The sequence below is a fragment of the Pipra filicauda genome, unplaced genomic scaffold, assembly GCF_003945595.2.
Source record: "Pipra filicauda isolate LSUMZ 115617 unplaced genomic scaffold, ASM394559v2 scaffold312_size1046226_pilon, whole genome shotgun sequence".
Taxonomy (NCBI): domain Eukaryota; kingdom Metazoa; phylum Chordata; class Aves; order Passeriformes; family Pipridae; genus Pipra; species Pipra filicauda.
Genome location: NW_024104435.1, coordinates 15,624 through 40,910, shown reverse-complemented (window position 1 = coordinate 40,910; position 25,287 = coordinate 15,624). Strand labels below are relative to the sequence as shown.

Here is a 25,287-nt window from a genome sequence, read left to right as displayed (position 1 = left end):
AGTGATTAACTCCCTTTGACTTGTTGCTTTTAAGGAGCTCAATTACATGCATGGCCACAGTCCAGCATAAAAATCAACTATTTTTGCATTGCAGTTTAAAGCAGGTATTGTTTGTCACTTGGAAGGCCCATAAGAATGAATTTTTCCATACTGAAAACAAGAACGGGAGAAGCAGAGGAACAATTAAGTTGTAACAGAGTAGGGGTCTTGGGAAGTTTGGGTTCTCTTTTTACACTGGCAATTTCTCATTTTTTGCTCTGGGCCTGTAAAATGGGGAAGGTGGCCACTACACAGGGTAACCCTGAGAAATCTCCTTGAACTTCTGAAAATCTCTGCTTGTAGTTTGATAGTTTGAGTCCTCCTGTAGTACCCCGCTCTTCTCTCTTTCCTCCGTACTACAAAATAAGCTGTAAGATTTTTAAAGCAATTTGGAAACACTCGCCTTACAACCACAGGGATGTATTTTGTTCAGTATCTGCCCCAGTGAGTGGGATGCTGGTGGTTCAAACTACAACATCCAGCAAAAGGACAGGGCAAAAAAAGTTGCTTTGGCATCAAGTTCTGCCTGCAAAAGGCAAAATATCTCTGCTCCCTCTTTGCCTCTGGATGGACCTGGTTAAGGCTTTACTGGAGAAGCCCAGGTGACACAACAAGGATCTCCCTGCAGGAAATCTTACCCCCCATCCAAGAAACTGCAATAGATTAAAGAGCTATCCAGCTATCTTCATTCCTGGCTGGAGGAACACGAATTCCAACTCTCTGCTTTGATAACTAATTCCTTTTCCAAGTGGAACAGATTATATTAGAAAAATCTGCCCTCCAAAACCACCTTGATGTTTAACCCCTGCTGATCCTGCAGCCTTGCCTGTTGTGCTGCATCTACTTTCCAGACTTCCCAGCTCCTTCTATCCCTGGTACAGGCTTCTGCTTTTGGTGATAATCTACTGTTTAGCTGGCATTGACATGGATCTGCCTGTTTTCCAGACAATTGCCAATGTCTGCAAATGCTGAACAAGTGGTTTATGTGCCTTCGCAGTGCAAATCTAGTATGTGAGCTGTGATACCAAGGGTGATGTATAATTTTGCTCCTGCCCTTTATTTTCACACCAACTGCATCTCCTATCCCTTTGTTGCCTCTTCCACATAAAAACAAAGTGATGGATTAAAAAAAAAAAGTTAATTCTGATTTTCTTTGGTTTAATTTTGATGTTTAGTTTTGCTGATTATGGGGAAGGTATTAATAGGTTTAGACTAAAGGTACCCAAATAACACAATCCCAGTATTTTGAAAAATAGTTTTGTAATCCAGACTGATACTTTTACAAATGTCAGAGATGCTTTACTGGTATATAATACCTCTGCCATGCTCAGGTAGAAGATTTTTTACTTCCACATTACAGGTAGTGTAAAGAAGAAGCACAGTGAATGTGAGCAAAACACACATAGAAGTATTTGGATTCTAAGTAATTTCTGAGTGATTTTGTTTAGGGTTGTTTTTCTTATACAACAGGTTCCACAGTTCTGAGCATTTGTCAGAAATAATACCATATGAGTAGCAGTAGACAATCAATTATATGGAACAAATATGACTTACTAAGAGTAGGATTGCACTCACAGTATGTTAATGATCACTGGCACTGGCTGAAACACAGCCGAGTTATTAAATTCATGTCAGGTCTTCCAGTAAGAAAACTGAGTAAATAAATCAAATACTTTGTTATGAAGAGTTAACTCAGTTACTCTTCTTTTTAATGTTAGTAAGTTTATTTGAGTATTGTTCTGGAGCAAGACTACACTAATAGAGCAGAAATTTTATACACGAGCAGGGAATGTAACAAGAAAGCCAATGAAAGTAAAGCTGCTGCAGACACTTTTGAATGTAAAACTGAAATATATCTACATTTGAGAAATTCCATACATTCGGCAAGCAAACATGGGAAGCATCATTTAACTTTCTGTTGTCCTTTCTCAGACTGATGGCTTAATGTTTATTCACAGTGCTTTATATGTGATACATTATTCATCAGATTATAATCAGTTCTCATCTTTGTTTTTATGTTACAGTTCATTATGTAGCAATTACTGCAGGATAATCGAGTCATGGGGTTTTTTTCTGTTAGGAACAGGTAGTACAATTTTCCACTCTCATGCATCTTAGACAGTAGTAAATTAATTAAAAAGATAATTGAAATTCCCCAACTGAAACGTCCCAGCAGTTTTCTCAGAACACTGTATCCATCTCCTGTAAATGTTCCAGATCGAGTTGCCAGAATGTTGATTTCATTAGAAAACCAAAATAGCAAGTCAGTGAGAATAAGCAGAGGAGCCTCACAATTTGCAGATATTGAAAAATCCAGAGGCTTGAACTAACCAGAAAGTCTTTTTATGAAGAAAGCAGCCACAGTCAGTTTTCTAAAGCACATTTGCTTTTGTAATGCGTGACTTGCACAGAATTGATCACATGTGGACTAGTAGAGCATTTTATAAAAATTTATGTTTTACTGAGTTTCAGGGAAAGAAAGTGGTTTTAGATAATATCCTCTGCAGGGTATAACAAAGTATTTGTCAGAAAATATATACAGCAATGAATGTATGCCCTGGATTTTAACTTTACTGTATTACTTTCCCTGAATAACAGCAGCTACATCAGTCTGATGTTCTGAAAACCCTTTGCTTTCTTTTCATTCTATTTAGGGCAGTGTTTAGAGGGTGTACTCCAATAATATTTTCTAACTGCCACTGAGACATATCAGTATTCACTTCTGTTGTACCTTCAATTAGGTTTCCATTGTGCATAGTTTTTTATATTAGAAATGTAGCTGAGTCACAATACTGATGTATTTCTTCTTACAGTATTGTTCTGATTCCTGAAATATTACATCTTTTCTTTTTTTCATGTAGCATTTTTTAATCTAACACACTTTTTTTCTCCAGAAGAACATAATCCCTTCAAAATTTGATTGCTTTTTTTTTTTACCGAAGTCTTTGCTTTCATTTTAAACAAATACAACCGTTGTAAATATTAATTTCCATTTTTCTTGTAAAGCACTTTACACTAAGCTGTAAACTGGTTTCCATAGATCTTAACTATACAGTAGACAAAACATTAAAGAAGATTTTAGTGATTATATGTAAGCAAGACAGGAAAAGAAAGTATGTAAATAGCTTTTAGGACCCTTCTGATGTTGCGCAAAAGCAAACCTATTGCTTTGTCTGCAGGACATACAAATGAAATTAAAAGGAGGAAAACAATTTCAATAACAACTAAAAAAGCCTTTTAAAATGTAGAATCCTTGGAGTTCTATGAACTATTCCTTGTGATGAAACAGTCTTTTTCTTTAGAGAACATACCCAGCACTGCCCACACCTTCCCCTAGAGAAAGGTTTAGAATATATATTATGATCTAGAAATAAATTCTTATAGCACTGAGCTGCAGATATTTGTCTGGTCACCGTGATTTGTTACCGCAGTCAATGTTAAGTGCTACAAAAGCTGTGGCCATCCCATCATTGTGAGAAATACATGCCCGTAGCTCAAATGCATCGTGGTGTTGTTCTGATTCATCCTGGCAGCTTGTGCCAGGGCTGTATTTTAAGGGCATCCTGTAAATGAAAATGTTAGGATAGGATTTGGGTTTCCAGGAATCACATATTGTCTTAATGTGATGTGCTATGAGAGAGAGACGTGAGTTCTGCGTGGTTTGTCCATGTGGGGCTTTTATCTCCCAAGCTGATGGATGACTGTGGGTTTCTTTACTTTCAGAACTAACAGAAAAAATTCTAGTGAGGACTTAAAAAGTGAGATTTTAGAGGCAGGGGATTTGTTGCTTTTTAATATAGATGAAAAAAGCATATAGATTTAGACAAATTCTTCTATTTACTTCACCAGTACTAACTCCAAATTAGGTCTGAAATGTGTGAAATCACATTAGATTTCAGCAGCATTGCATAGTTCCCACTTCAGGATAAACTGATTGTTAAGAAAGGTAATTTAACCTACAAGATCATCATTATTGACAATGACAGAGAACAAACCAGTCTGATTCTCAGATTTTTAAGGTACAGTTTAATTAAAACTAAGTCATTTAATAAAATTACTTACAACAGTTTAGCAATCCTGCAATCTCATTTTTATGAAGTTACTTTCCAGACCAATAACGCACTTAAATCTTTAATGATGTTTCCATGTTTCTGAAATGGAAAACCTTAAATTACTTTTAATGTTATAGGTGGAAACTGTAGATAAATACTACTTGTAGCTTCAAAACATCCAGACTGTGACATGCTGCATGCCTTTTGTCTCAGTGTTCCAGGCTGAAGGACAACAGAAGCATCCTCGAAAAAAAAAGAGGTGTCTTGATCCATTTCCAGAGTGGGCCTGAAATAAGGGAAGAACTGCCAATGCCACAGCTTCTCCTTGCTATCTTTTGCTGATCTCATCTTTCGGTCTCACTGGAGCTGATTTCGGGGAGGAGAAATCTGATAGTAAGTATTCAGTGGCCAAGTAAGTGCATGGTTCTCCAGTGCTGAATTATCCACAGCTGCTTACTGTTAATAGCTCTGGGCTAGACAGAGCAGGACTGGTGGGACAGTGACTGCCTGTCTCCACGATAAAATAGGGAATGTCCAAACTTAAAACCGTTATTTTCCTCAGTGGCATTGTATTTCAAAAGAATTTTGCATAACTTTAATGTGTCCATTTAAATGTGTCCCAGCCAAAGAGATAGGGACGAGGGGTGAAACTACAGCACAGCGATGATGAAAGGCACTGGTTTGCATCCTGCTCTTATGAAAGAGTCACTGATACCCTGCAGCCAAAACCACATCCAGTTTAACTGATGCTTGCCACCTCGGGGATGAAATTTTCCCTTCTGATTAGACAGTTAGGAGAGATTTGAAAGGTTCTAGATCTTCCCTGACATGTCCAACAGTATTGGCTCTGATAACATGTAGAGAAACAGCTTACATTGATGCATGTGAGTTATGCAGCTGTCATGGTGTGATTCTTGGGGCTATCCTGTGCAGGGCCAGGAGCTGAACTTTGATCATCCTTGTGGCTTCCTTCCAACTCAGGATATTCTATGGTTCTATGGTTCTGTGAGCAATGGCTTTTTTTTCTTGTTATGAATCCTCTGCCACTTTTCTCTCCCTTTTTTTTACTTTTGCACCACAACTAATGTTTGTTTGTGACTGGGAGGAACAGTAACTTCACAAATACATCTTCCTCATGTTACCACCAGTCTCTCTCATGTTACTACCATGTTTCTACTTTGTTAATTAGAAAAAACAGTGACTATCCTGTAACCAAGGCAGACTTTTTAAATGCGCCTTAACAGTAACTAAAACCAGTGCATATGCAAACAGGTAAAGTACCTGTGTCATATTTCACTAGAGATACTTGGGTGGCATAATTTATATAAATATATATATGTCAGATACAAAGATATGTAAAAATAAATAAATAAATACATACATATACACACACATGTATTTGTGTATATGTATGTATTTATTTTTATGTATATATATTTTTCATCTATATATCTGACATACGCATGTCAGATATATAGATATATACACATACATACACATGTATATGTGTGTATATGTATGCATGTATTTATTTATATTTTACATGTATCTATATATCTGACATATGTATGTAAAATATATATAAAAGTAAATAAACACACACATGCATATACATATATGTATGTATATATATGCCTCTTTGCCTGGGGAACTGGCAACAGAGCAAGAAGACAGTTCTAATGTGCACCAGCAGAGGTTTAGGTCGGACATTAGGAAGAACTTTTTTATAGAAAGGCTGATTAGCCATTGGAAGGGGCTGCCCAGGGAGGTGGTGGAGTCACCGTCCCTGGAGGTGCTTAAGGAAAGACTGGACGTGGCACTGAGGGACTTGGCCTAGTTGACACAGCTGCGTTTGGTCATAGGTTGGACTCGATGATCTCAGAAGTCTTTTCCGACCTAATTGATGCTGTGGTTCTGTTTTTAATGCACTTATGAGGAGAAGTATCGTGTTTGTAGGACACCCCTGTGTTTACAGCAGACTGCCGCCCCTCTGTCGCTGAGGCAAACGCGGACCCTCGGTGACAGCCCCGCCACTGCCCTCCGCCCCCGGCCGTGAGGGCACGGCCCGGCCGCGGGCGCGGCCTCGCCGCCCGCACTGCGCAGGCGCCGCCCGCGCGGGGCCGGCTCAGACGTGGCACTCGGGCTCGTGAGGGAGCGGGCGCGCGGCCCCAGGTAACGGTCCCAACGGGCACCGCCGGCTGAGGGGCCGCGGGGCGGGCGGGGGCAGCGCGGGGGCTCCGGCCGCCCTCCCTCCCTCCCTCCCTCAGCACCGGGAACCGCGGCGCTGCTCGCACCCGCGCCGAGCCCGCGGCGGCGGGACGCGGCCCCGGGCGGGCACAGGTCACAGGTACAGCCGCGGGACGCGGGGCGGGCGGTGGGACCGGCCGCGGGGCCAGACCTGTTGCGAGCTTACGGCGGCTGAAACCGCGTAGTTCGTGGAGATAGAAATGTTACGTGCACGGGAAAAATACAGAAATCCTTTGCAGGCTTTGCACTGAATGGAGAAAACTTCAGCTTTTGCTTTCATGGCTTAGCTCAAAATGTGGTAGTGAAAAGAAACCCTCAAACCAATATATGTGTTTTAATTGCGTTGTGTATGTATGTGTGTGTGTGCGTGTAGATAAATGTGCACACCCCAAAGATTGTTTGCCAGATTGAGGTTGCAGCGTGCCCTGGGAAGGGACAGCCCCTCTTCCTACATGATGTGTTACTGAGCACAGTGTCTCCGAAGAAATACAAAGTTAATAGTTCTTCTTCAGTGAGCCAAGGACGCCAGCCTCTGGTTTTGATTCTCTTGTCCTACATTCAGAGACGGAGTTTTACATCTTTACTCACATATATACATTAATCCTCCGAAAAAGATGACAACCTACTCTGTAATAGCGGTAAATTAAATTCTGGAGTTGTTCCTCAGTGTTAGTGTTGTTCCCCAGGCTATAGGGTGTAAGGCAAACTAATGTTGACAGAGACAGGGAGGAAAAAAGTTTTCCTGTCCTTCAGCATAGAGATGCTTGTAGTGAATAAACCTAGGGAAAGATCTGGGTTTAGCAGATCCGCTCATCTCATGCAGTTTCCGGAGTGAATCTGTATGTCTGTTGTTAGAACCTGATCACTAAACCCTTAGGTGATTTTTCTGTTGATATTTTGGGTGTTGCCTCCAAACTTTTCTTGGTGTGTTGGTATATATGCCTGTCTTGAGATTAAATATGCTCATTGTTAAATAGATTCTGGAACTGTGTTCGATAAACTTGCATTATTTTGCTTGTGGTTACAGTTCCTGTCTCAATCAGCACGACCTCTGTGTTTATACTGTCTGTGGGAAGTTTGACGTGGCAAGTTTTTTTTTTTTTGTGTGTGTGTGTGAGAGTGAGTAAGCTGTGGAGGAAGTAATTTCCCCTGGATGCTCTTGCAGCTTAAGGTGTTGGCTGTTGCAGCTGCCTCAAAGTGAAAGTCTCTTCCTTTATATAGATATAAAATATATATGTATGTATGTCTGTGCCAGTGTGTAGGTAATTTAGTGCTGATTTAGTATCTTTTGGAGCAACTAAAGCTCTCACTGCCACGTCTTTTCTGATGGAGGCAGAGGAGTGAAGAAAGTACAGCTGGCAGCACCAAGCCTCTCATTAAACATTTCTTCTCCTCGTGTTTACCTCGTTAACTAATAAGCAGTAGAAAAGTCCCTAAGATTAACTACTTGAAGCAGTTTGATACTACAGCTGAGAAATCTTACAGCTCATTGAGGAGTGTGGTTTAGAGGGTTGCACAGGCAGGGTGTGGGGAGGGCTGGGCCCTGTACACAGCTCAGGGTAGTTTCTTGTCTGATGTGGAAGATCAGTAAAACTGTTGGTTTTTTTTTCCTTCAGAAATAGGTGTTTAATTTGAGAAGCCTAGAGATGGGTTTTCTGATAGGAATAGCTTTTCTATACTGACATGTACCAGTGCAGCATGAATTTATGTGTGTAATCTTGAGGAGTCTTTGTGTGTGCTTCTGGAGCACAATTCCCGATTTATTTTCATCCAGTTTGCGTATTTAAAGATGACTCCATGGCTTGAGCTTAAGAATGTGAAGTGTAGGTGGTTGGGGAAGCTATTTCAAAGGAACATTTAACACCTAAAATGATAGTTTATGTTGTATGCCTTTAGTTCTTTGGGGATGCCTGACCTATGTGCTTGGGGCTCTACAGGAGTAGGAAATGCTCACTCAGGGTTTGGATCCTCAGGACTTCCCTCAAAGTTTTCTAAAATTTTATTCTAAGCTCTTTAACAAAATCTGACTACAAGAAGCAAATTATATGACTTGTGAATGCTCTCATCATTAGAAAACTTTTTCTGAATTGCTTTTTGTCAAATTCCATTTTTTTGGTTGTTTCATTTTCTTTAACAACAGAATCAAGATGTGAAAGTTTAGAGACAAGGTGCCTGATAACAGCAAGGACAACACAGAATACTGTTGAGGCCATGCTGCCCTCAGAGAGCAGCTTCTCACTTGTGGAAGACCTTGTGCTGAATTTTGTCACACTGTGCAATTCTGCAATAAAAATGCTGCTCAGGCTTGGCCCACTAATGCAGAAAACAACTGGAAATAGGATCTCTCTCTATCCTATATTTTATTCTCTCTTTCTCCAGCATAAAAGCAAGGAATCTTCCCTCACTTGCTTGGAATGGGGTTTGTGTAAAAGGTTTGATGGAAAGCTGGTGCCATGTTCCACATCTGCTAAAGAAAGGCGTGCTGGGACAGGAGAAGGATTTGCTAGGGGAGTTTTATACTCCAGTCACTCTGCCTTTTCTGCTTTTTCAGTGTTCATTGGGATGGCTGGTATTTGGGAAGCAGGATTCACAATGTATTTTCCAGGTGTAGTTAAGTCAAGGTTTTCCTGGTAAAGAGAGCAATTTGGGACTTTCCTTTGAGTGTTTTTGCCACCTGCATATCATTACTTAGTTTTTCTCTCCATGGGCCTGGGAGAGGTGAATCCCATTCAGAAAAAATCAGTGATTTGTTTAGATTCGTGCAGTATGTGGTAGTGCTGAGGAAACCAAGCAAGCAAATAAACTCACTATATGTCCTTGACTTCAGGTCCTTTTTTCCTTTTATCTTTTTTTGGAAAATACAGTTCACAGCCTTTAAAATGCACAGAGAGTGATGAGTAGTAGCAGGTGTCACTTTCTCTTTTGCAGATCCTTAAGGAAGACCTGATACTTGGAATGAGAATATTGCCATCATGAGTCAACAAGGTTATGTTGCAGCTCCTCCATATTCCCAATCCCAACCAGGAATAGGAGGTTTTGGATCACCTAATTCTTCACTTCATTATGGACATTATGGGGACCCGAACTCTTCATACTCAGCACCTCAACCAGGTATGATTTTGGCTTAAAATTTCTGTTGAGAGTCTACTTTTCTGTGGTGATGTTTTCCATCTCTTTTTCTTACCTTTCTAAGTTTTACACTGCTACTGCAACAGGAAACGGAATAAAAGAAGTTTTACCCAGTTTCTCTGAAACTTTTTACTAAAGACAGCAGGAGTTGTGTTACTTTAATCAAAAGCTGAATATAGTCAGAATTCTGATAGAACTACTTCTGGTAATTGGCATATTAGAATATTTGGGAAAAATACCAGTTTTGGTATTTTTTTATGTTAGAGTAATTTAAAGGGAAATAATTCAAGGGATACAAGTTGAAATATTGTTTATTCAGCACTGCTGTCTGCATAAATTACAGTTTCTTCACAGTCAATGTAGTAGGTCTGAATTAAGAACCATTTTCAGTATAGACTTGGAGGCTTGTTTTGTTTTTGTTCTTAAATGTTGTTCCAAGTTTTCTCCTTACCTTGGTCTCCAAAATCAAAGGGACCTCTTGATTCTACTTAGAAATATAACTGAGGGACAGGGAATGATGAGTATCCCAAACTGTCTGTTCATTGCTTCTTTCTTACTGTCCCTCTTGGGTTCTTTTGCTGGAAAGGTACAAACTGCTATTTGTTTCCTTTGTACTGTCTGTTAGTTTTTCATGCCTGCTTATACAACTGACCAGAAATCTGTGCTTTCTTGGGGAATCACAGAATGACTGAGGTTGGAAGGGGTCTCTGCTCAAGCTGGAGCTGGTATTCTTATTGCTAAAACAGGGCTGTACACTGTTATTTCTTGGCCATCTTGTGCTTTCTTACAGAGTTTTACATGAAAGTGCTTAATCTTTTTCAGGTGTGTCAAAATCAACTGTGCCTTTTGGATCCTCGGCTCCTGTTGGGCCTCCACCACCTGGTGCCCATCAGTTCAGCCAGACCAATTTCCAGAATGGGCCTGGGACACCAGGGCAGCAGCCACACAGGTGACCTGAAAGAATTGATATGTGAGAGCTGAGCTGTTTGACCTCTCTTACCTGACTGTGAAGGGAATGGGGAAACCCCTCAGTTTTACAAGGGGTTGTAGGAAAGTCAGTGTTAATCTTCTCTGGGACATAGCCTGAGATCTTGTTTTACCAGAGTGAAATAGTGTGGTAGGGAATAACTTCATAAGCCACATGTGTGTTTCTGCTTTCTTTTCTTTAGTTATTTTTCTTGCATTCCATATCTGATAATCATGAAGCAGTTTTTCCCTACCTGCATCTTCTTTTTTCCTCTACTACAGAGAACTCCTCAACAGTTTCTCACTTCCTTTTCTTTTCTTTACAGATTTTTCTCCTAATCTTCTTCACACATCCCTGGTAGGGAATGTTCCTTTATAAGCTTGGAAAGGGGATGGAGTGCTGTGATATGTTCAGAAGCTTGTGTTTCTTAATCTTAAGGCTTATAGTTATTACCACTCTCACTTTGCCATGGCATTTGTTTCTAACAATTCAAACAAACATGTACTACCTTTTTTACTTAAACAAGTGTGCAGTCTCTCTGTGCTTCACGTGCTTTGTATGTTTTAAGACTAGTGAGCAGAATGTGGGCAAACTCTCTTGAGGATTTGTCCTAATTAATTGTTTTGGCACCACCCTTGAGAAGGTATGAGATCTTCTAGAGTTATGATTGGTTGATGTAATTTTTTTGCATAACTGCACTAATTTTTCTCTTTAGGTTTCAAGGCCCTCCACCTGCAGGCAACACAGGAGCATCCTATCCTCCCTACAGTCCTCAGTCACAACCAGCCTTCCCAAATGCTGCACCTGCCTCATCTACAGCACAACTTGCTGACCAGCTCAACAGCATGCAGATAAATAACTATGGTAATGGTTTTGTCTCATCTGAGTGACTTTTTCTCAGTTAAAGCATTAAGACTATGATAATTAGAAAGCTACTGAACTTCTGTGTAAACAGAAAATGAAATCTTTGGCCACTATGATTTGTTTAAGCTCTTACAATTCTTTTTATCTCATCCAATTCCAAAACCAGTATTATTGGGTTAATTCTGAATTGGTGTTTGATGAAACTTCTGTAAAAGTCGGCCATCCCATCAGTCATTTCTCAAATTACTTAGTGAACCTGTCAGGAACAGCCAAGGCATGAGCAATAATATGCAGACAGGGTTTAATTTTCCTCACCTTTTTACAGTTTCTCTCTGTTTTGAAACTCTTTTATTCTTTTTTGTATAAACATTTTAATTTTTCATCTAAATTTATCTGCATTTATTTTGATGTTATAACATGTCAAACCTAGGCCATGAAGTAAAGATGTGATCACGTGATGCTTCCATGTAAATTACTTCCCACCACTAGTTTTGATATGTATGTAAATGCTGTAAAATATATAATACATAAAACAATTACATAAAATATAATGTTCTCATGTTATGTGCTGGAAGGCTGAGATACCCTTTAGGCCACTGAAGACAAATTCTATACAACTTTGCCTCTCTGTTGGGTTTTGTTCTTGTGACTTTTCCACAGCTGTAAGACTGAGTTGATGTAACTTTACTGAGTGAGAAATTCAAAGCTTGAAATCTGCTGGAGTGATATTTTTGTACCAGCTGAAAACCTGAGCTTGTGTTTTGCATGTGAAGTCTTGTTTGCAGTTAATGTGTCTGACAGAAGATGCATTTTAGTGCTTGTGTATTAACACACTGGTCCTTTCGATTCAAACCTAATTTTGGTTATTTTTTAGCTTTCTTTAAAATTATTTTGCCTTAGGTCTTTGTGAGAAATTTGACTAAAAAATGTAGGTTTTGTAAAGTAGTGAGTATTTACAGATAGTAAGTCTCAAATCCCTCCGATTTCCAGGGTTCTCTTAATTTTAATTGGAATCTGGATCCTATAAACAGCAAAGCTATTCCTCACCAGTGTGTACAAAATAATTCCCACATGTTTCATCTTTTAGCATCAAGTGGATTTATTTTCCATCAGACTTGTCATGGTGAAGTACAAATAGCAGACTAACAAAAACATGCCACATAAGAGAAATTGATTATTAAGCAAAAAGAATGTTGTTTCACATTCTGAAATTAAATATTTCAAAAACAAAGGCTGATCTATGCGTATTCTAATCAAGAATTGTCAGTCTGGCTTTCCTCTCTCTTTCCCCATCCCTCCCAGCTGCAGGGTTCTATTGAAAATAGAGCCAAAAGGAAAAAATTGAATGTCTGGATCAGTTCAGACATACTGTGAGGTCAGATTTGTAATGTGAACAGACATGGAGAGTCCCCATGGTGCAGCACTGTCAGTATGGGATACAAGATTGTCTCTGTTAAAAGTGTACTGAGGAAAGCCAGAGCACCTTCCACCCAGAGCTGGGAGGTTATCATTTGACACTCATCTGACATAGTTTCTCGCTCAGGTCCTGGCCCCACTCCGAGCCCTGGGCATCCGGCATCTTTCCAGAGTCCACGACTCCCACCACCACCAACCCAGCAGCAAATGGTTCTGCCACCTGGGCCACAGGTTCCTCCTCCTCCACCGACCGGGAGTGTCAATGGCCTGTGCGCTCAGCCGTCACTGCCTCCGATTGCCAGACAAGGTGGGATCCCTGGACCTGTCCCTCCAAATCCTAACCTGCAGCAGCTCCCAGGACAGCCTCCAGGGCCTGGATATCATCCTCAGCAAGGTAGGGAAAGATGTTTGTTCTGTAATTGAAAACAAAGCATGAATGGAGAATCCCTGATGGAACTGTGTCCATTTGCTGCTGAATATTCAGCTGATTGGAAAAACAAAAATTTCCTTTTTGTAGAAAGGTAAAGATTTGCATTGTCAGTCAGTACGTCTGAGACAGGCTCTGCTTTTGCTCAAAAGTTTAGCACTCTCTTGAGAGTTAAGAAAAAAAAAGGAGATTAATTTGTATCAGAAGGAGAATTACTTCATTAGTAATTGGTGAAGGCCCATAGTACAGAAAGGAGTTTCTCCTACACTCTATAAAGGTATAGGCTGCTCTCTGTCTTACAGTAGTGTCATAAGCAGCCTTCAGAAATGGTTTACTGTGGCAACAGTGAATTGTAACTGAATACAGCTATTTCACCTGATATAGGTGAGTGAAACAGTTATTTTGACAACTAAAAAGCTGGCTAACTAGACCAGCTTGCATTGACTCGTGTTAGGGGAGAGATTCTCACTGATGTAATGGCCTGGGTTGAGTAGCTGTGGTCATCTCTGCTAACCATCCTACTTAATGTATACCTGAAGACTTTGGGACCAGAGTTGTCACATGTAGTCTTATTCTTACCTTTAAAACACAAACTGCATAAGCCAAAGGAATCCCTGTCTTGTCCTTGCTGAAAACAGAAGGGAAGAAGAAATTCAGTAAGAATTAATTTTATGGCAGAAATTGATGTTAAAAGTTGATAATGGAACTTAAATACTTTAAATAAATTGTCATTTGTAACTCTGCAGCAAACTATGGTCCTCTGATGGCAGGATCTCAGCTGTCTTATCCTGGTGCTTTTCCTGGAGGTCCAACACAGCTCTCAGGCCCACCGCAGAAGAAACTTGATCCTAACTCTATTCCAAGCCCAGTAAGTAATGTGGCACTAATTTTTTATAAAAGTAACTTTCTACTGCCTTTAAGATAAGGGAATGGCAGTGCTAACATTGTGTTCATTGTAGCTGGAGGGGGTTTTTGTGACATAAAATTGTGCTTGCATGGCTTGGTTCACAAGATATGCTCTAGTGTCTGCAGTTTCCTATTTATGCAGTTTTGTACTCTGAGCTGTCAGTTTGGGATAAATTAGTGCGTAAAGTTAGTTTGATTATTGAAGTTGCTTTGTAAGTTTATCTAGCATGGGACATACTCATGACTCCAGATACTTTACTAGGAGCTCTCAACAGGATTCTTAGTGTGGCAGTGGGCAGTACAGAAGGATTACTTGAATTCACTGCAGGAATCTTCCACTTCTGCTGAGGCAGGTTTGCTGCACAGGAAAAACATTCTTGCAAAAACCTGACCCTGTCTAGTAGGGAACAGTCTTGCTTTGTCCTTCTAGAAAAGATTTGTTTTATCCTGTGATGGTTTTGATGTAACCCCCCCAGAATTTTGGAAAAAACACTTTGTAATCCCTTAGGGGTTAATGTAACAACTGCAGTTGCCTCTGTTAAAGGCAATTTTCAAGTTAAGTATAACTGAAAACCATGGTGTAAAAAAACCCCTAAAGTGAGTGTCTGTATAAATAACAAATGCCCTCAAGTCAGTCATTCCTGGTGTTTCAGTGTGGTGCTTTTTACATCGGAAGGATAAAATGGTCTTGTCTAAGTTAAAAAAAAAAAAAAAAAGGGCAGGGGGATAAGGGGGTCTGGCATGAAAACATGGGCTGATGTCTTGTTTCAATTCTGCATGTAGCATAAACAGCCTTGACTATGACAGTCACGTTAAAATAGGTTAAAAGGGTTGGTTAAGCAGCACAAAGAGGATCGAAATGACATGTTTAAAAGAAACACGATCTGGGTCAACGTCTGTAAAGGGCAAAAAGCTAATTCAGAATGAGGAATGAGTATGGCCATGTGTATTTCTGTTGTTATATTTACATTATATAATTACAGAAGTGTTGCCAGATAGATTTACTTCTTATCTGTAGCCATTGTTGATTTATATTTCTCTTACATATGTTAGAGGTTGATATGTGCTCTGACAACATTTATGAAAACTAGCGTCTGGGCTTTGTCAACAGTTATTTCCAAGAACAATGATATATTTAGGTCAGTTAGCTGCAGAATGCTGTGGTACACTGATCCTTTGCAGAGCTAAGTCTGAAAGTGGTTTGCTTTCTTCAGCCTGTGGACCTTTTTAGAGCAGAACCTTTTTCCTTCATATGCAGGAGTTTGCTATAAGTATACATGCCAAGGAAGGCAGGGAAAAGTAATTAAGCAGGAGATCTAGTAAGCTCTCTGAAGAATGCCTTGTATATTTAAATTGCAGTACACAAACTTTACTGGGGGGAAAAAAAAGTTACAGGCTCCAGACTGTTTTCAGTGTGTTAGGAAATACCTCTTGGACATCGATCAGTAGACTCTATGCAAGTAATTTTGTTTTTTTCTCTGTTTGCTTTCCAACAGAGGCTTCTGAACTTCCCTAGCTATTATTAGAAGTTCATGTGCAGTGTAAAGATGCCATTCCATGAGATACTGGCAGCAGTGGCAAAGCCAGTTTCAGAAATTCCGTCTCATTCCTCTTGCCTCTACAGCTGTTTGGATGCACTCTAAACAAGGTTGTGAGGGAAGAGGAGGAATAATGGTATCATCCTTGGGATCTGATTTCTGATGTGGAACAAAATACAGCTTTTTATAACTTTGGTTATATCCTGAAAAGTATCAGAGTGAGGGACTGTGCAGAAGTAAGAGAGAAAGGAATTTGGGCAGTAAAACCAGCTGCATTGAGAATTTCATGACATGATATGGTAAATGCTCTAAACTAGGCTTCAGCCAGAGTGTCACTTGGTGTAGATGTTAGCCTGTTTGTGAATGCAGCTGAATGCATGGCTCACCTTTCTCATACTCTTCTTGCTGCTTATTCATCAGATCCAAGTAATTGAAAGTGATAAAGCTGCCAGGGGAGGGCAGGTCTATGCTACAAACACCAGAGGACAGGTTCCTCCTCTCGTCACCACTGACTGCATAATCCAAGACCAAGGTAACTGCCCTTGCTGATTTGGGAGTCTTTCTAGATGAAATCAAATGCAACTAAAAAACAAACAAAAAAAGACTAGATTTTCAAATTTTTCATCTGAAAACCGTGTTCCTTACTCTAAATTGGACATGAAATTGGAGACTTCCTTGAAATAAAAGAAAAAGGGGGAAGGAGGGAAGTAGGAGTTGAATTCTTACACCTTACACCTCCTCTACCTTTCCTGGCCTTTAAAGTAATCTGAATAGTTGAGACAACTTTTCTTTTTAACTTAAAATTTTCCAAGATGTTACATTTCAAGCTGAAAATCCTTTTTGGATTCTTCTGAAATTGTAAAAGATGGACACTGGAAGAAGCAGTGAACCTAGACTCTAGCACTGTTATGTTTTAAGATAACAAATTTTAGGAAGTTCTCTTCCAGACAACAAGGGCCTTGAAGTGTGCAAGCTGTCTAGTTAACTTACACTGGCCAAAGGAAAAATTTATCTGCCTTTGTCTCTGCCTAGAGCCTGGAAGTACAATGTTCCACGTGCTGCTCTTGACAGCAGACTTGGTATTTTAATACAGGTTAAACTGATGGTACTGCTCAGCCCAGCAGTAATTTATCAGTGCTGGGATAAATGTGTAAAATGTACAAACACGTCAAAATTTTTTTGGCATTATCTGAGAATGGGATAATGCAGTTCTGATGATCCAGGAAATTCCTCTCAAGAAACTGAGCAGAGCTGCAGCTTGATAGTTCAAGAGGGAGCACGAGGAGGCTGATTTCTGAGCTCGTGTCTCCTTGCAGTGCTCGTCTGTAGTGCACAGCACAGTTTCTCCCTGAGGGGCCTGGGCTAAGTGTGCTACTCAAAGTGATGTGGTGACTTCAGCACACTGTATTTGACAATATAAGTGAGCAGGGGGATGTTAACACAGATACACTATTTGCTGAATCAGAGCTAGCTCATTAGAGCAGTCTTAACAGTAGGTATCAGTCTGCCTCATTGCTTTATATACAGTGCTGATATTGGGGGGATATCATCTATGTTATTTTTTTTTAAGATGGTAGATATGATAGGTTTCAAACTAATGTCTTTTATTGCAAATAATTGTGGGATTATTCTTGATATGTTTAAATCCCTGCTTTAAACTCAAACAGCAAGGAAAGATTTAACCAGAGGGAGGGACAGTGGGCTGACCATAAAGAGGAGAGGTGGGCAGAAGCCTGCATGAGAGGGGAAAAAAGCACGTATTTAATGTAACATATGCCATTGTTGCTTGATGTTGTTGTTTGGATTTTTCTGCTTTGTGTTGGGGTGGGAGGGTTCCTTCTCCCAGCCTTTCCCTGTGCTGTGTTGGGTGTTGCAGGCCACGCCAGCCCTCGTTATATCCGATGTACCACCTACTGCTTCCCGCTGACTTCAGATATGGCCAAGCAGACCCGCATTCCCCTGGCAGCTGTCATCCAGCCTTTTGCTAATGTCCCACCAAATGAGGTAAGGGCTACCTGAATATCAGTCCTAGATGGTTTTGTCTCCTAAATATTGCTGACTTGTTCTTCTCTCATCAGGTTGGGGGTGAGAGGGTTTTACCTCAGACTGTGAATTGGTAAGACAGTAGAGAGATGGCAGAAGACTATGGGTCATGATGCAATTTGAAGGGATAAAAATCTTCATTTGGAGAAAGTACAGGAGTGATCAGTCTGTAATATGAACCACACCTGTTTCCACAACAATCTTTAGTTTATGCCAGCTTTGTTAGTTGCTTGCTCTGCTGGAGCTCTGTAGGTGTGGGCAAAGACATTAGAAGATGAGTAGGATCTTCAGCTGTATCAAATTATTTTTAAGATGTGGAGAGTTGGATTCAAAGAATGACATTTTTCTATTGAGTTCTTTGCAAAATAATTTAATTGCACAACAGAATTGCATTTTCTACTTGGATGAGCTGAGTCATATAAAGAAGACGAATGTAACCACCCATTTTTGGCACTCATTTGGAGGCACTAACCTCATCAGTTCTTTTCTTACATGACCATCTCTAATGGCCTTTGATATTCTAAACATACCCCTAGTTCTTCTGCAAAGGATTTCTGCAGGGTGGCAGTATTTGGGGGTCTTAAGACAATTACCCAGGTTTGCTGGCACCCCCGAAGTGTTTTATCAATGCATTTCACTGCATCATCTCTGGGATCATCTTTCTTGTTCTTCAACTCCTGCCTCCTCTGTTGCACAGCTTCTAAACTCTGCAAGGTCTGCAGAATGCATTTCCTTTCCTGATTTACTTTCAGAGTGCTGTTTACTGGGAAAAAACCTGACGGATTTCATGAAGCAGTAGTATGAGATTGCATCTTCAAAAACTCCCCAAAGAATGCATGCACAGAAAAACCTAATTAAAATTGCTAAGACCTTCAGTGCTTGGTTTTGCAGTCTTTGATTTTTCTCTAACTTTGTTTTATTACCTGTAAATTCTTAGTGATTTGGTTTTTTTTAAATATACGCCGGTAAAAGCAGATGTTGTTCTTTATCAGGATGGATAACTTCCAATCCAACAGACCTCTGTAGTTCGAATTAAGAGTATTATTTTAGCAGGGCAGTATGTAGTTATCTTCTCTGTGGTCCTCAGGGAAATAGGATGTATTGCTCACGGTATTGCAGATACGGAGTCTCACCATTTGTCTGCTAGACAGCAACTTTGGGTTTCATTCCAGTTCTGGAGGGGAATGTGCAGACTTGGCTTGTTGCCCTCTGCATTTTCTCCTAGATGAAACTCCTGCTGTTGCTTCTCCACCCCTTCACTTTATCAGCCAGCCTTTACTCTTTACCACCCTTTATCCCAGTTTCTGTGCCCAGGTGGCACTTACCAAGTCCACTTTGGTGTTGGCTCTTCGTTTGTTCATCTTTCACTTGGAGTCTGCCTCTAGTCCTTTATGTCCCCCACTCATGGCTCCCTTGTCTCTGCATTGTGTTTGGACAGGATGAACAATGAGCTTCTAAAATCTGACTCTCTTCTGCATACATAAATTTGCAGGATGTCCAAACACTTGTGCTTGGCCAAGTTCAGGGGGGTTTTCCTGGGGTTGGCAAAAAGATGTGCTGGGTGACCCACCCGTTCTGAAGTGTCAGTGCTCACAGGCTGTTGGAAAGGTCAGTGGGGCTCATTAATCTGTAAAGAGCAGTGTGTTTTTTCCCTAGCCTTTTTCTTGGAGGAGGCTAAGAAAGCTCTGAAAAATGCCTCTCAAAATTGGCAAAAACCCAGTGTGGAAACTTTTAGTCAGAACAATTATAGCTGGGTAAAGTTATAAGAACTAAGGAGATAGTGTTAGAGTAAGAAGTGCTGGGCAGCCTCAGCTGAGGCAGTTTTTCCAAGGCTTGCCTGTGCCCTTTGTCTTCACTGCTGCTGCCAAAATCAGATCTTGCTCTTAAGTTCTTCTAATAAAAATGGTCTTCCATATGGGATTTATAACTACCTTAATTCTGAAAAGCCACTTAATTTGAAAGAACTGGGCTTTTATAGAGATAAAATACATTCAGGGGCTTACTCGTGTTTCTGAACTTCCTAGTATGGTGTGTCCTGCCTGAAACTAGTGACTGCAAGGCACAGAATGTTCTTTGTTTCAGAGTATCTAGCCTGTCTTATGCATAGTACCTTTTAACAATGTCTACAGGTGATGCTCATCACATGTTACAGGGCTACAAAGTGGAAATCTGTCTGACTTCTTTATTTCTTGATAAACAGTGTATTGTACATAATCTTAAAATACTGTAGTTTTATCTTCTTGCCTTTTGTTGAATAGTTTCCCTTTATTCATGTTGGTTGCAGCTTCAGCTGCAGATATGTCTTTTTTTCTGCTGTTTCTGACATACTCAGTGTTGGGGTGAAATTCTCCCCCAGAGAATTTCAGTTCTGTTTCTTTTCAAAGAGGAGGAAGAAAAGCAATGGCTACAAGGGTTTGGTGGACCATGGGTGGGAAATGGCCACAAATGCTTTGTGCAGCTGCTGATATGGGTGGGAACAGCTGAGACACTGACCCATCTCACTTGAACTGTGAGGACTTGAGCAGGACTTCAGTAGACATAATCCATTATCATGCATATTACACACTGTGCCTTTCTGGGTTACTAAAGCCATACTGAAAAAGCTATGAGCTAGTGGGGTCATTCAAGTGACAGATTTATGAGTGTTCTATAAATACAATTGATCATCACTTAGAGATGAGGATGAATTGAAAGTAGTATATAAAATACATTTGAATTTTCAGTGGTCTGTTGCCATAGATTCATGTCTGTATGTATTTTATTTTTTCTTTATGCCATTACTGTACTAAAACAGAAACAAAGGAGAAACCTTACCTTGTTCCCATTTCCTATGAAGATTGAGTTTTTGGCTTTGATGTATGTAGCATTTGTTGTGTAAATAATACCAAGAAAACTGCAGATCCATGCTATCCACTCCTGTCCATACTTTGCTTGACACTCTGTAATCTGAACTGCAGCAAAAATTTAGAAAAAAAAAAAAAGAGAAATAGCTGAGTCTATTGACACTGATAAAATGAGATATGTACATGAGGGGGAGAGCACAGCAGCATTTAGCATTTTCTTCTGTCAATTAGATACTGTTTATTTGACTCTGTTCAGATTTTACTCTGAAGAATCAATAGTGCTCCAGCTGATAGAGGCTGCAACACTTCCTGAAGTTTTGGAATTAATGGCTGTAATGATTTTTATTTTTTTTTTTAAATAAGCTGTCAATTGCATGCATAGTAACAGTAGTCAACTGGAAACTGAGCTCTGAGGATTTGCTTCCAATGCCTAAAAACACGGGGGGATGGACATAAAAGATCCTGGGAACTTTCAAATAGGAGTTTTAGGTCTAGTGGCTCATCAGTAGTTTCCTCAGAAATACACTTTCAGTTTGAAGGTCCAAACTGGAAAAGGTAGTCTGGGGTTTCAGCAAGTCCGAAAGGCAGATTTAAGCTCCTTAGTCACTGTGGGTTCTTTTCACCCTGTAATTAGGACAAGTGGAATGTCTGCACACAGAGACTGGTATCCTGTCTCCAAAAGTGAAGTGTGAATATTAGCATACAAAGTGATTTGGGTTTTGGTGGTTTTTTTTAAACTAAAATCTGAGAAAAAACTGTCAGGAGCTGAGAGATACACAAACTTTATTAGAGACATCCAAAGAGGTGTAGACCAGATATCTCCATTTTTATTAAAGAATGGGATACAAATTATCTCTGGGAGAAAATAAGAACAGCAAGTAAATTCATCATGGTGCTAGATGAGGATGTTAAATGAAAGATCTCATGTATGTTTTGAATAAGTGTAATGTTTCTGGGGAGAACCCCAAGACAAGGAGGGTTTGCCCCTGCTGAGAGATAAAATAAATTCAAAATTTCAGAAATGTAGTGGAACAAAAAGATGAAGATGGTGTTACTTTACACCCTGCTAAAAACTCTCCTGGCAGCTGAGACCCGATGGAGTAATATCGTGTCTGAGAAGCGTGACAGCATCTAGAAGTGTGGTGGATTTCTTAAAGTGAGCTTCTTAAGCTGAGGGGACACAAGGCCAACATAAGTGAATGCAAGGGAAGACATAAAAATATACCTGTCCAAGCAGGCTGCAGTACCAGCCTTCACATCAAGAGAGGAGAGGTCAACTCCACAAGTTGTGGTTGCAAGAGTAAGAAAGTTCTAATGCTGCTAAGATGCAGAATCATAACCTGGTAACACTGCACAATGAAAACGTGATAGAAAAGCCAGTGTCAAAATTCAGACATTAACTGAAGGAAAGGTCACAAATGAGGCTTTAATTCAGAAATGTTTAATTACTTGTGAGAGTGCATTTAAGACGCAAGTGGTGACCATGAATTGGAGATGGCTGTAGGGCTGTGTTTAGATCCCAAGAACAGGTAAGCTACCGGCACTTGGCATGTAGGCACTGAGCTTCAGAAGACAAAGTGAAAGGAATTAATTCAGGAAATCCCTCAGGCTGGAAGTTAGAGGGGCAAAATCCATGGAGGGCATACAGAGTTTGCTGCAAAAAACCTGAGCCAATCTAGAAAATTCTGAACTAGTGAATATTCCCCATGCACTATATATCATTAGAGACAGAGGCTGTTAAAACATTCGTGCCTTACCTCCCCTGCCCAGTGTCTTGACAGCACCAGACATTTCAGAATCTTATCTTTACCAAGTCCTTATTTATTATTTCTCAGCAATAACAGTCCATTTTCACTCTCCTGATTTGGATGATCTATGGAAAGTATTTGTTTGTTATAGATGGAGAATACACTATCATTGTTTGACAGAACTTATTTTTAGTCCACCAGTGCTTTAGCAACAGTCTATAAAAATAAACCAGCTCTCACAGTTATCATCATAGACCAAGCCCTACATGAATTTGTTTTGGAGATGTATGAATGTTTCCAGAGCCTGAATAAACCATGTGATCTTGATTTAACATTTAATACTACTTGCTAAAAAAAAGTTAGTTAAAAGAGTATTTCATGTTGTAAAATCAAATATAAACAACTCCAAATAATTATCTTTAGCTTGAAATATTTAAATATCTAAACTGCCGCCGCCTTTGCTCCTTACTAGTTTTGTGTCATCATTCTCTGCCATGTTCTTTCCTATTTATTTGAATCTATTTTTTTAGAAATAGTTGTTGATGGTAATCTAATATTTCACTTTTCAGTTCATTAACTACTTCTCAGAAATGCTGTTGTTGAACCTTTTCAGAATAGTGGACTTTGATGAGGAGCAGTGCAGCTGAGCTGTTTGGAAAGCCCTGGTTTTCCCAGGGGTGATAGTATGGTTTCCTAGATAGAGTTGCACGGTTAGCAGCAGCTAAAAATTGTCTGAGGTGAATAACTAGCATGTGATGCAATGTTATAAACGTCTTTTTTTGTTTCAGGAACAAAGTCAAGTGACTTGGTGAATTTTCATTTAGATCCTCCCATCTCCTTCTTTGGTTTTAACTAAGACATTCGTACATTAAACAAATGTGAAGAGTTAGGGAAATCCCCACCTCCTGCAATCCACCTTGGGCTCGGTGGGACTGAGGTTCTGCTGTCCCTGTTCTGTGGCCAGTGAGAAGGATGAGCAGGCTGTAGCCTTAGTTTGAAGCACATGTTTGTGTAGACACACACATTTATTAGCAGTTATGTGCAGTTATGGTTTGAGGAGAGTGAGAAATGCTTACGAAGTGATTCCAACTAAACATTTTACTGGTGACTCCTTTCTATTAGGAACGTGTTAAAAAGCTCACACTGGAGAACAGACCCTTGAGGTGCTTGCTGATAACATCTACCCACCATAAAAAACCACCATTTGAATTTTACCCTTTGATTTCTGACTCTTATTTGGTTATTTATTCACAGGAGGCCATTATCCTGTATAACAGGAGAGCTTAGATAATTTAAGGGTTTTTGATGAGGGATTCTATCAAAAGACTCTTTTTTCAAAAGGATTATATTATATCAACTTGGTCATGCTTATTGCCATGATGGCCAACTCTTGGCAGAGTTCAGTAGATCTCTTCATGACATCCCTTCACAAGAGCCACATCAGCTCTTCCTCTGTGTATCCTCTTTATCTGTGTGCCTTTTTATATTCTCCTTCATTGCAGTATCTGCCTGTTTGCCTTCTGTAGAGGTAAGACTTGCTGGTCTGTAGCTCTGGGATCACCCAGAATTTCTTTGCGAAGTTTTACCATTTACCATTCTTTTACCATTGCTACCTTCCTTCCTTTTGGGCACTGCAGCTAAGTTAAACAATTGGTTTTATGTACAGCTCAGCAGTTTCACACTGAGTCTGTTTAGACAGGGATTGCACTGTTAGACAGTAAATCTGTCCATACTACCAGTAAGCTTTTTAAAACTATCAAATGATGATAGTTTTAAGGAAATTTTTTGAAGAGAAGTTTCTGAAAGCGTGACTCGTGACATGTCTGTCCTGCTCTCTGTATTAATTGTGTTGCATATTCTGGTCTCTGGATTGTCCAAGATCCAGCAGAGAATGATTTTGTCCATGTCTTTGGGGCACACTGTCAAGGTCCTCTGTGCTGGTCCACGGTGAGAGTAGAAGTCCTGCACACGTGACACACCTTCATACGTGTTGCTGTATGTCGTGGTGGTAGGTGTGAGCCTAAGCACACATCTGCCAGTTACTAAAATAAAACAACTTCCAAAGCATCCTTGTTGGTGTCCTCATTTGGGAGAGAGCTGTAAGGCTTTGGGCTCATAGCTCTGAGTCAACCTGGAGTATGGAGCAGGACAGGTATTTGACAATCTCTGTTGCTCTGCTGATGCTATTTAATTTCTCCACTAGCTGGTGCCAGGTTCATGTTTGGGGGTTTTGTTTAGCTCCCCTGGGGTGCCAGACTGTCATCCATGGGATGGAGAGCCCAGAACTCTCAAGCATCTCCAGGTGCTCACCCAGAAAGTCTTATATCACCCTGAAGGCCGGTGCCTGTAAGCTTGGTTTCACAATGCCTAATTTAGAGGTGCACAAATCCTGCATTAGATGAGGCTTTTTTATGGAGTATACCTGTGCTAGTCTGCATTTGGTAGTAAATAATTTGGAATTGGATTGCTTCCCCAGACTTCATCATGGAGCAGAAAGATTTTTGTTGCCCTGTTGGGCTGTAACTACTCTCTGTAGCTAGAATGAACATTCAGAGCCAGGTTTAGAAATGGCTTTTGCAGTGGAGCTCTTCCTAATTGAAGTACATTTTATGATTTACTTTTTTCTACCTTTTTGGTTTTAGTGTACATTGAAAAATAGTCTTAAAATGTACTCTCTAAAATACTTGTGCAGGATGTTGGTCCATGCACCACTGTTGGTATGGTAAGGATGTAATTCTGAAAGAGATGAGGACAGTGACTTGAAAATCTGACATTTATATAAACCTTATTCATATTGTAATCAAAGTTCCTGACTAATTTTATAGAAATTTGAAATTGAGACTGGGAAATGCCTTTATAAGGATGTTGTAATTGGTTTGTGCTAAGTTGGATGCTGTGACTGTCCTGTGCAATTGTGGCGGAAGAAAAAACTGACTAAGCAACAGTACATATAGCAGTAAAAAATAAAAAGTAACAGTTATATACACTTAGCTGGCCAACAGTACTGATAATTTATTTTGCCAACAAAGATAACACTCAAGCACAAAATTACTTTGCCTATTGCTCTC

The 25,287-nt window shown here is 40.0% G+C and overlaps 1 protein-coding gene across 1 annotated transcript in view; it reads left to right on the top strand.

The window, feature by feature from the left end:
* The window catches only part of SEC24D (SEC24 homolog D, COPII coat complex component), a gene marked incomplete at its 3' end in the record, with an annotated part of 51,254 nt that overhangs the window by 10,347 nt on the left and 15,620 nt on the right, over positions 1–25,287 (top strand). The window contains exons 4-11 of the mRNA XM_039383507.1: positions 4,305–4,484; positions 9,267–9,449; positions 10,290–10,416; positions 11,150–11,298; positions 12,842–13,108; positions 13,888–14,009; positions 16,006–16,117; positions 17,462–17,589. Coding sequence (XP_039239441.1) covers positions 9,311–9,449; positions 10,290–10,416; positions 11,150–11,298; positions 12,842–13,108; positions 13,888–14,009; positions 16,006–16,117; positions 17,462–17,589 — 1,044 coding nt within the window. The remainder of the gene's footprint in view (positions 1–4,304; positions 4,485–9,266; positions 9,450–10,289; positions 10,417–11,149; positions 11,299–12,841; positions 13,109–13,887; positions 14,010–16,005; positions 16,118–17,461; positions 17,590–25,287) is intronic.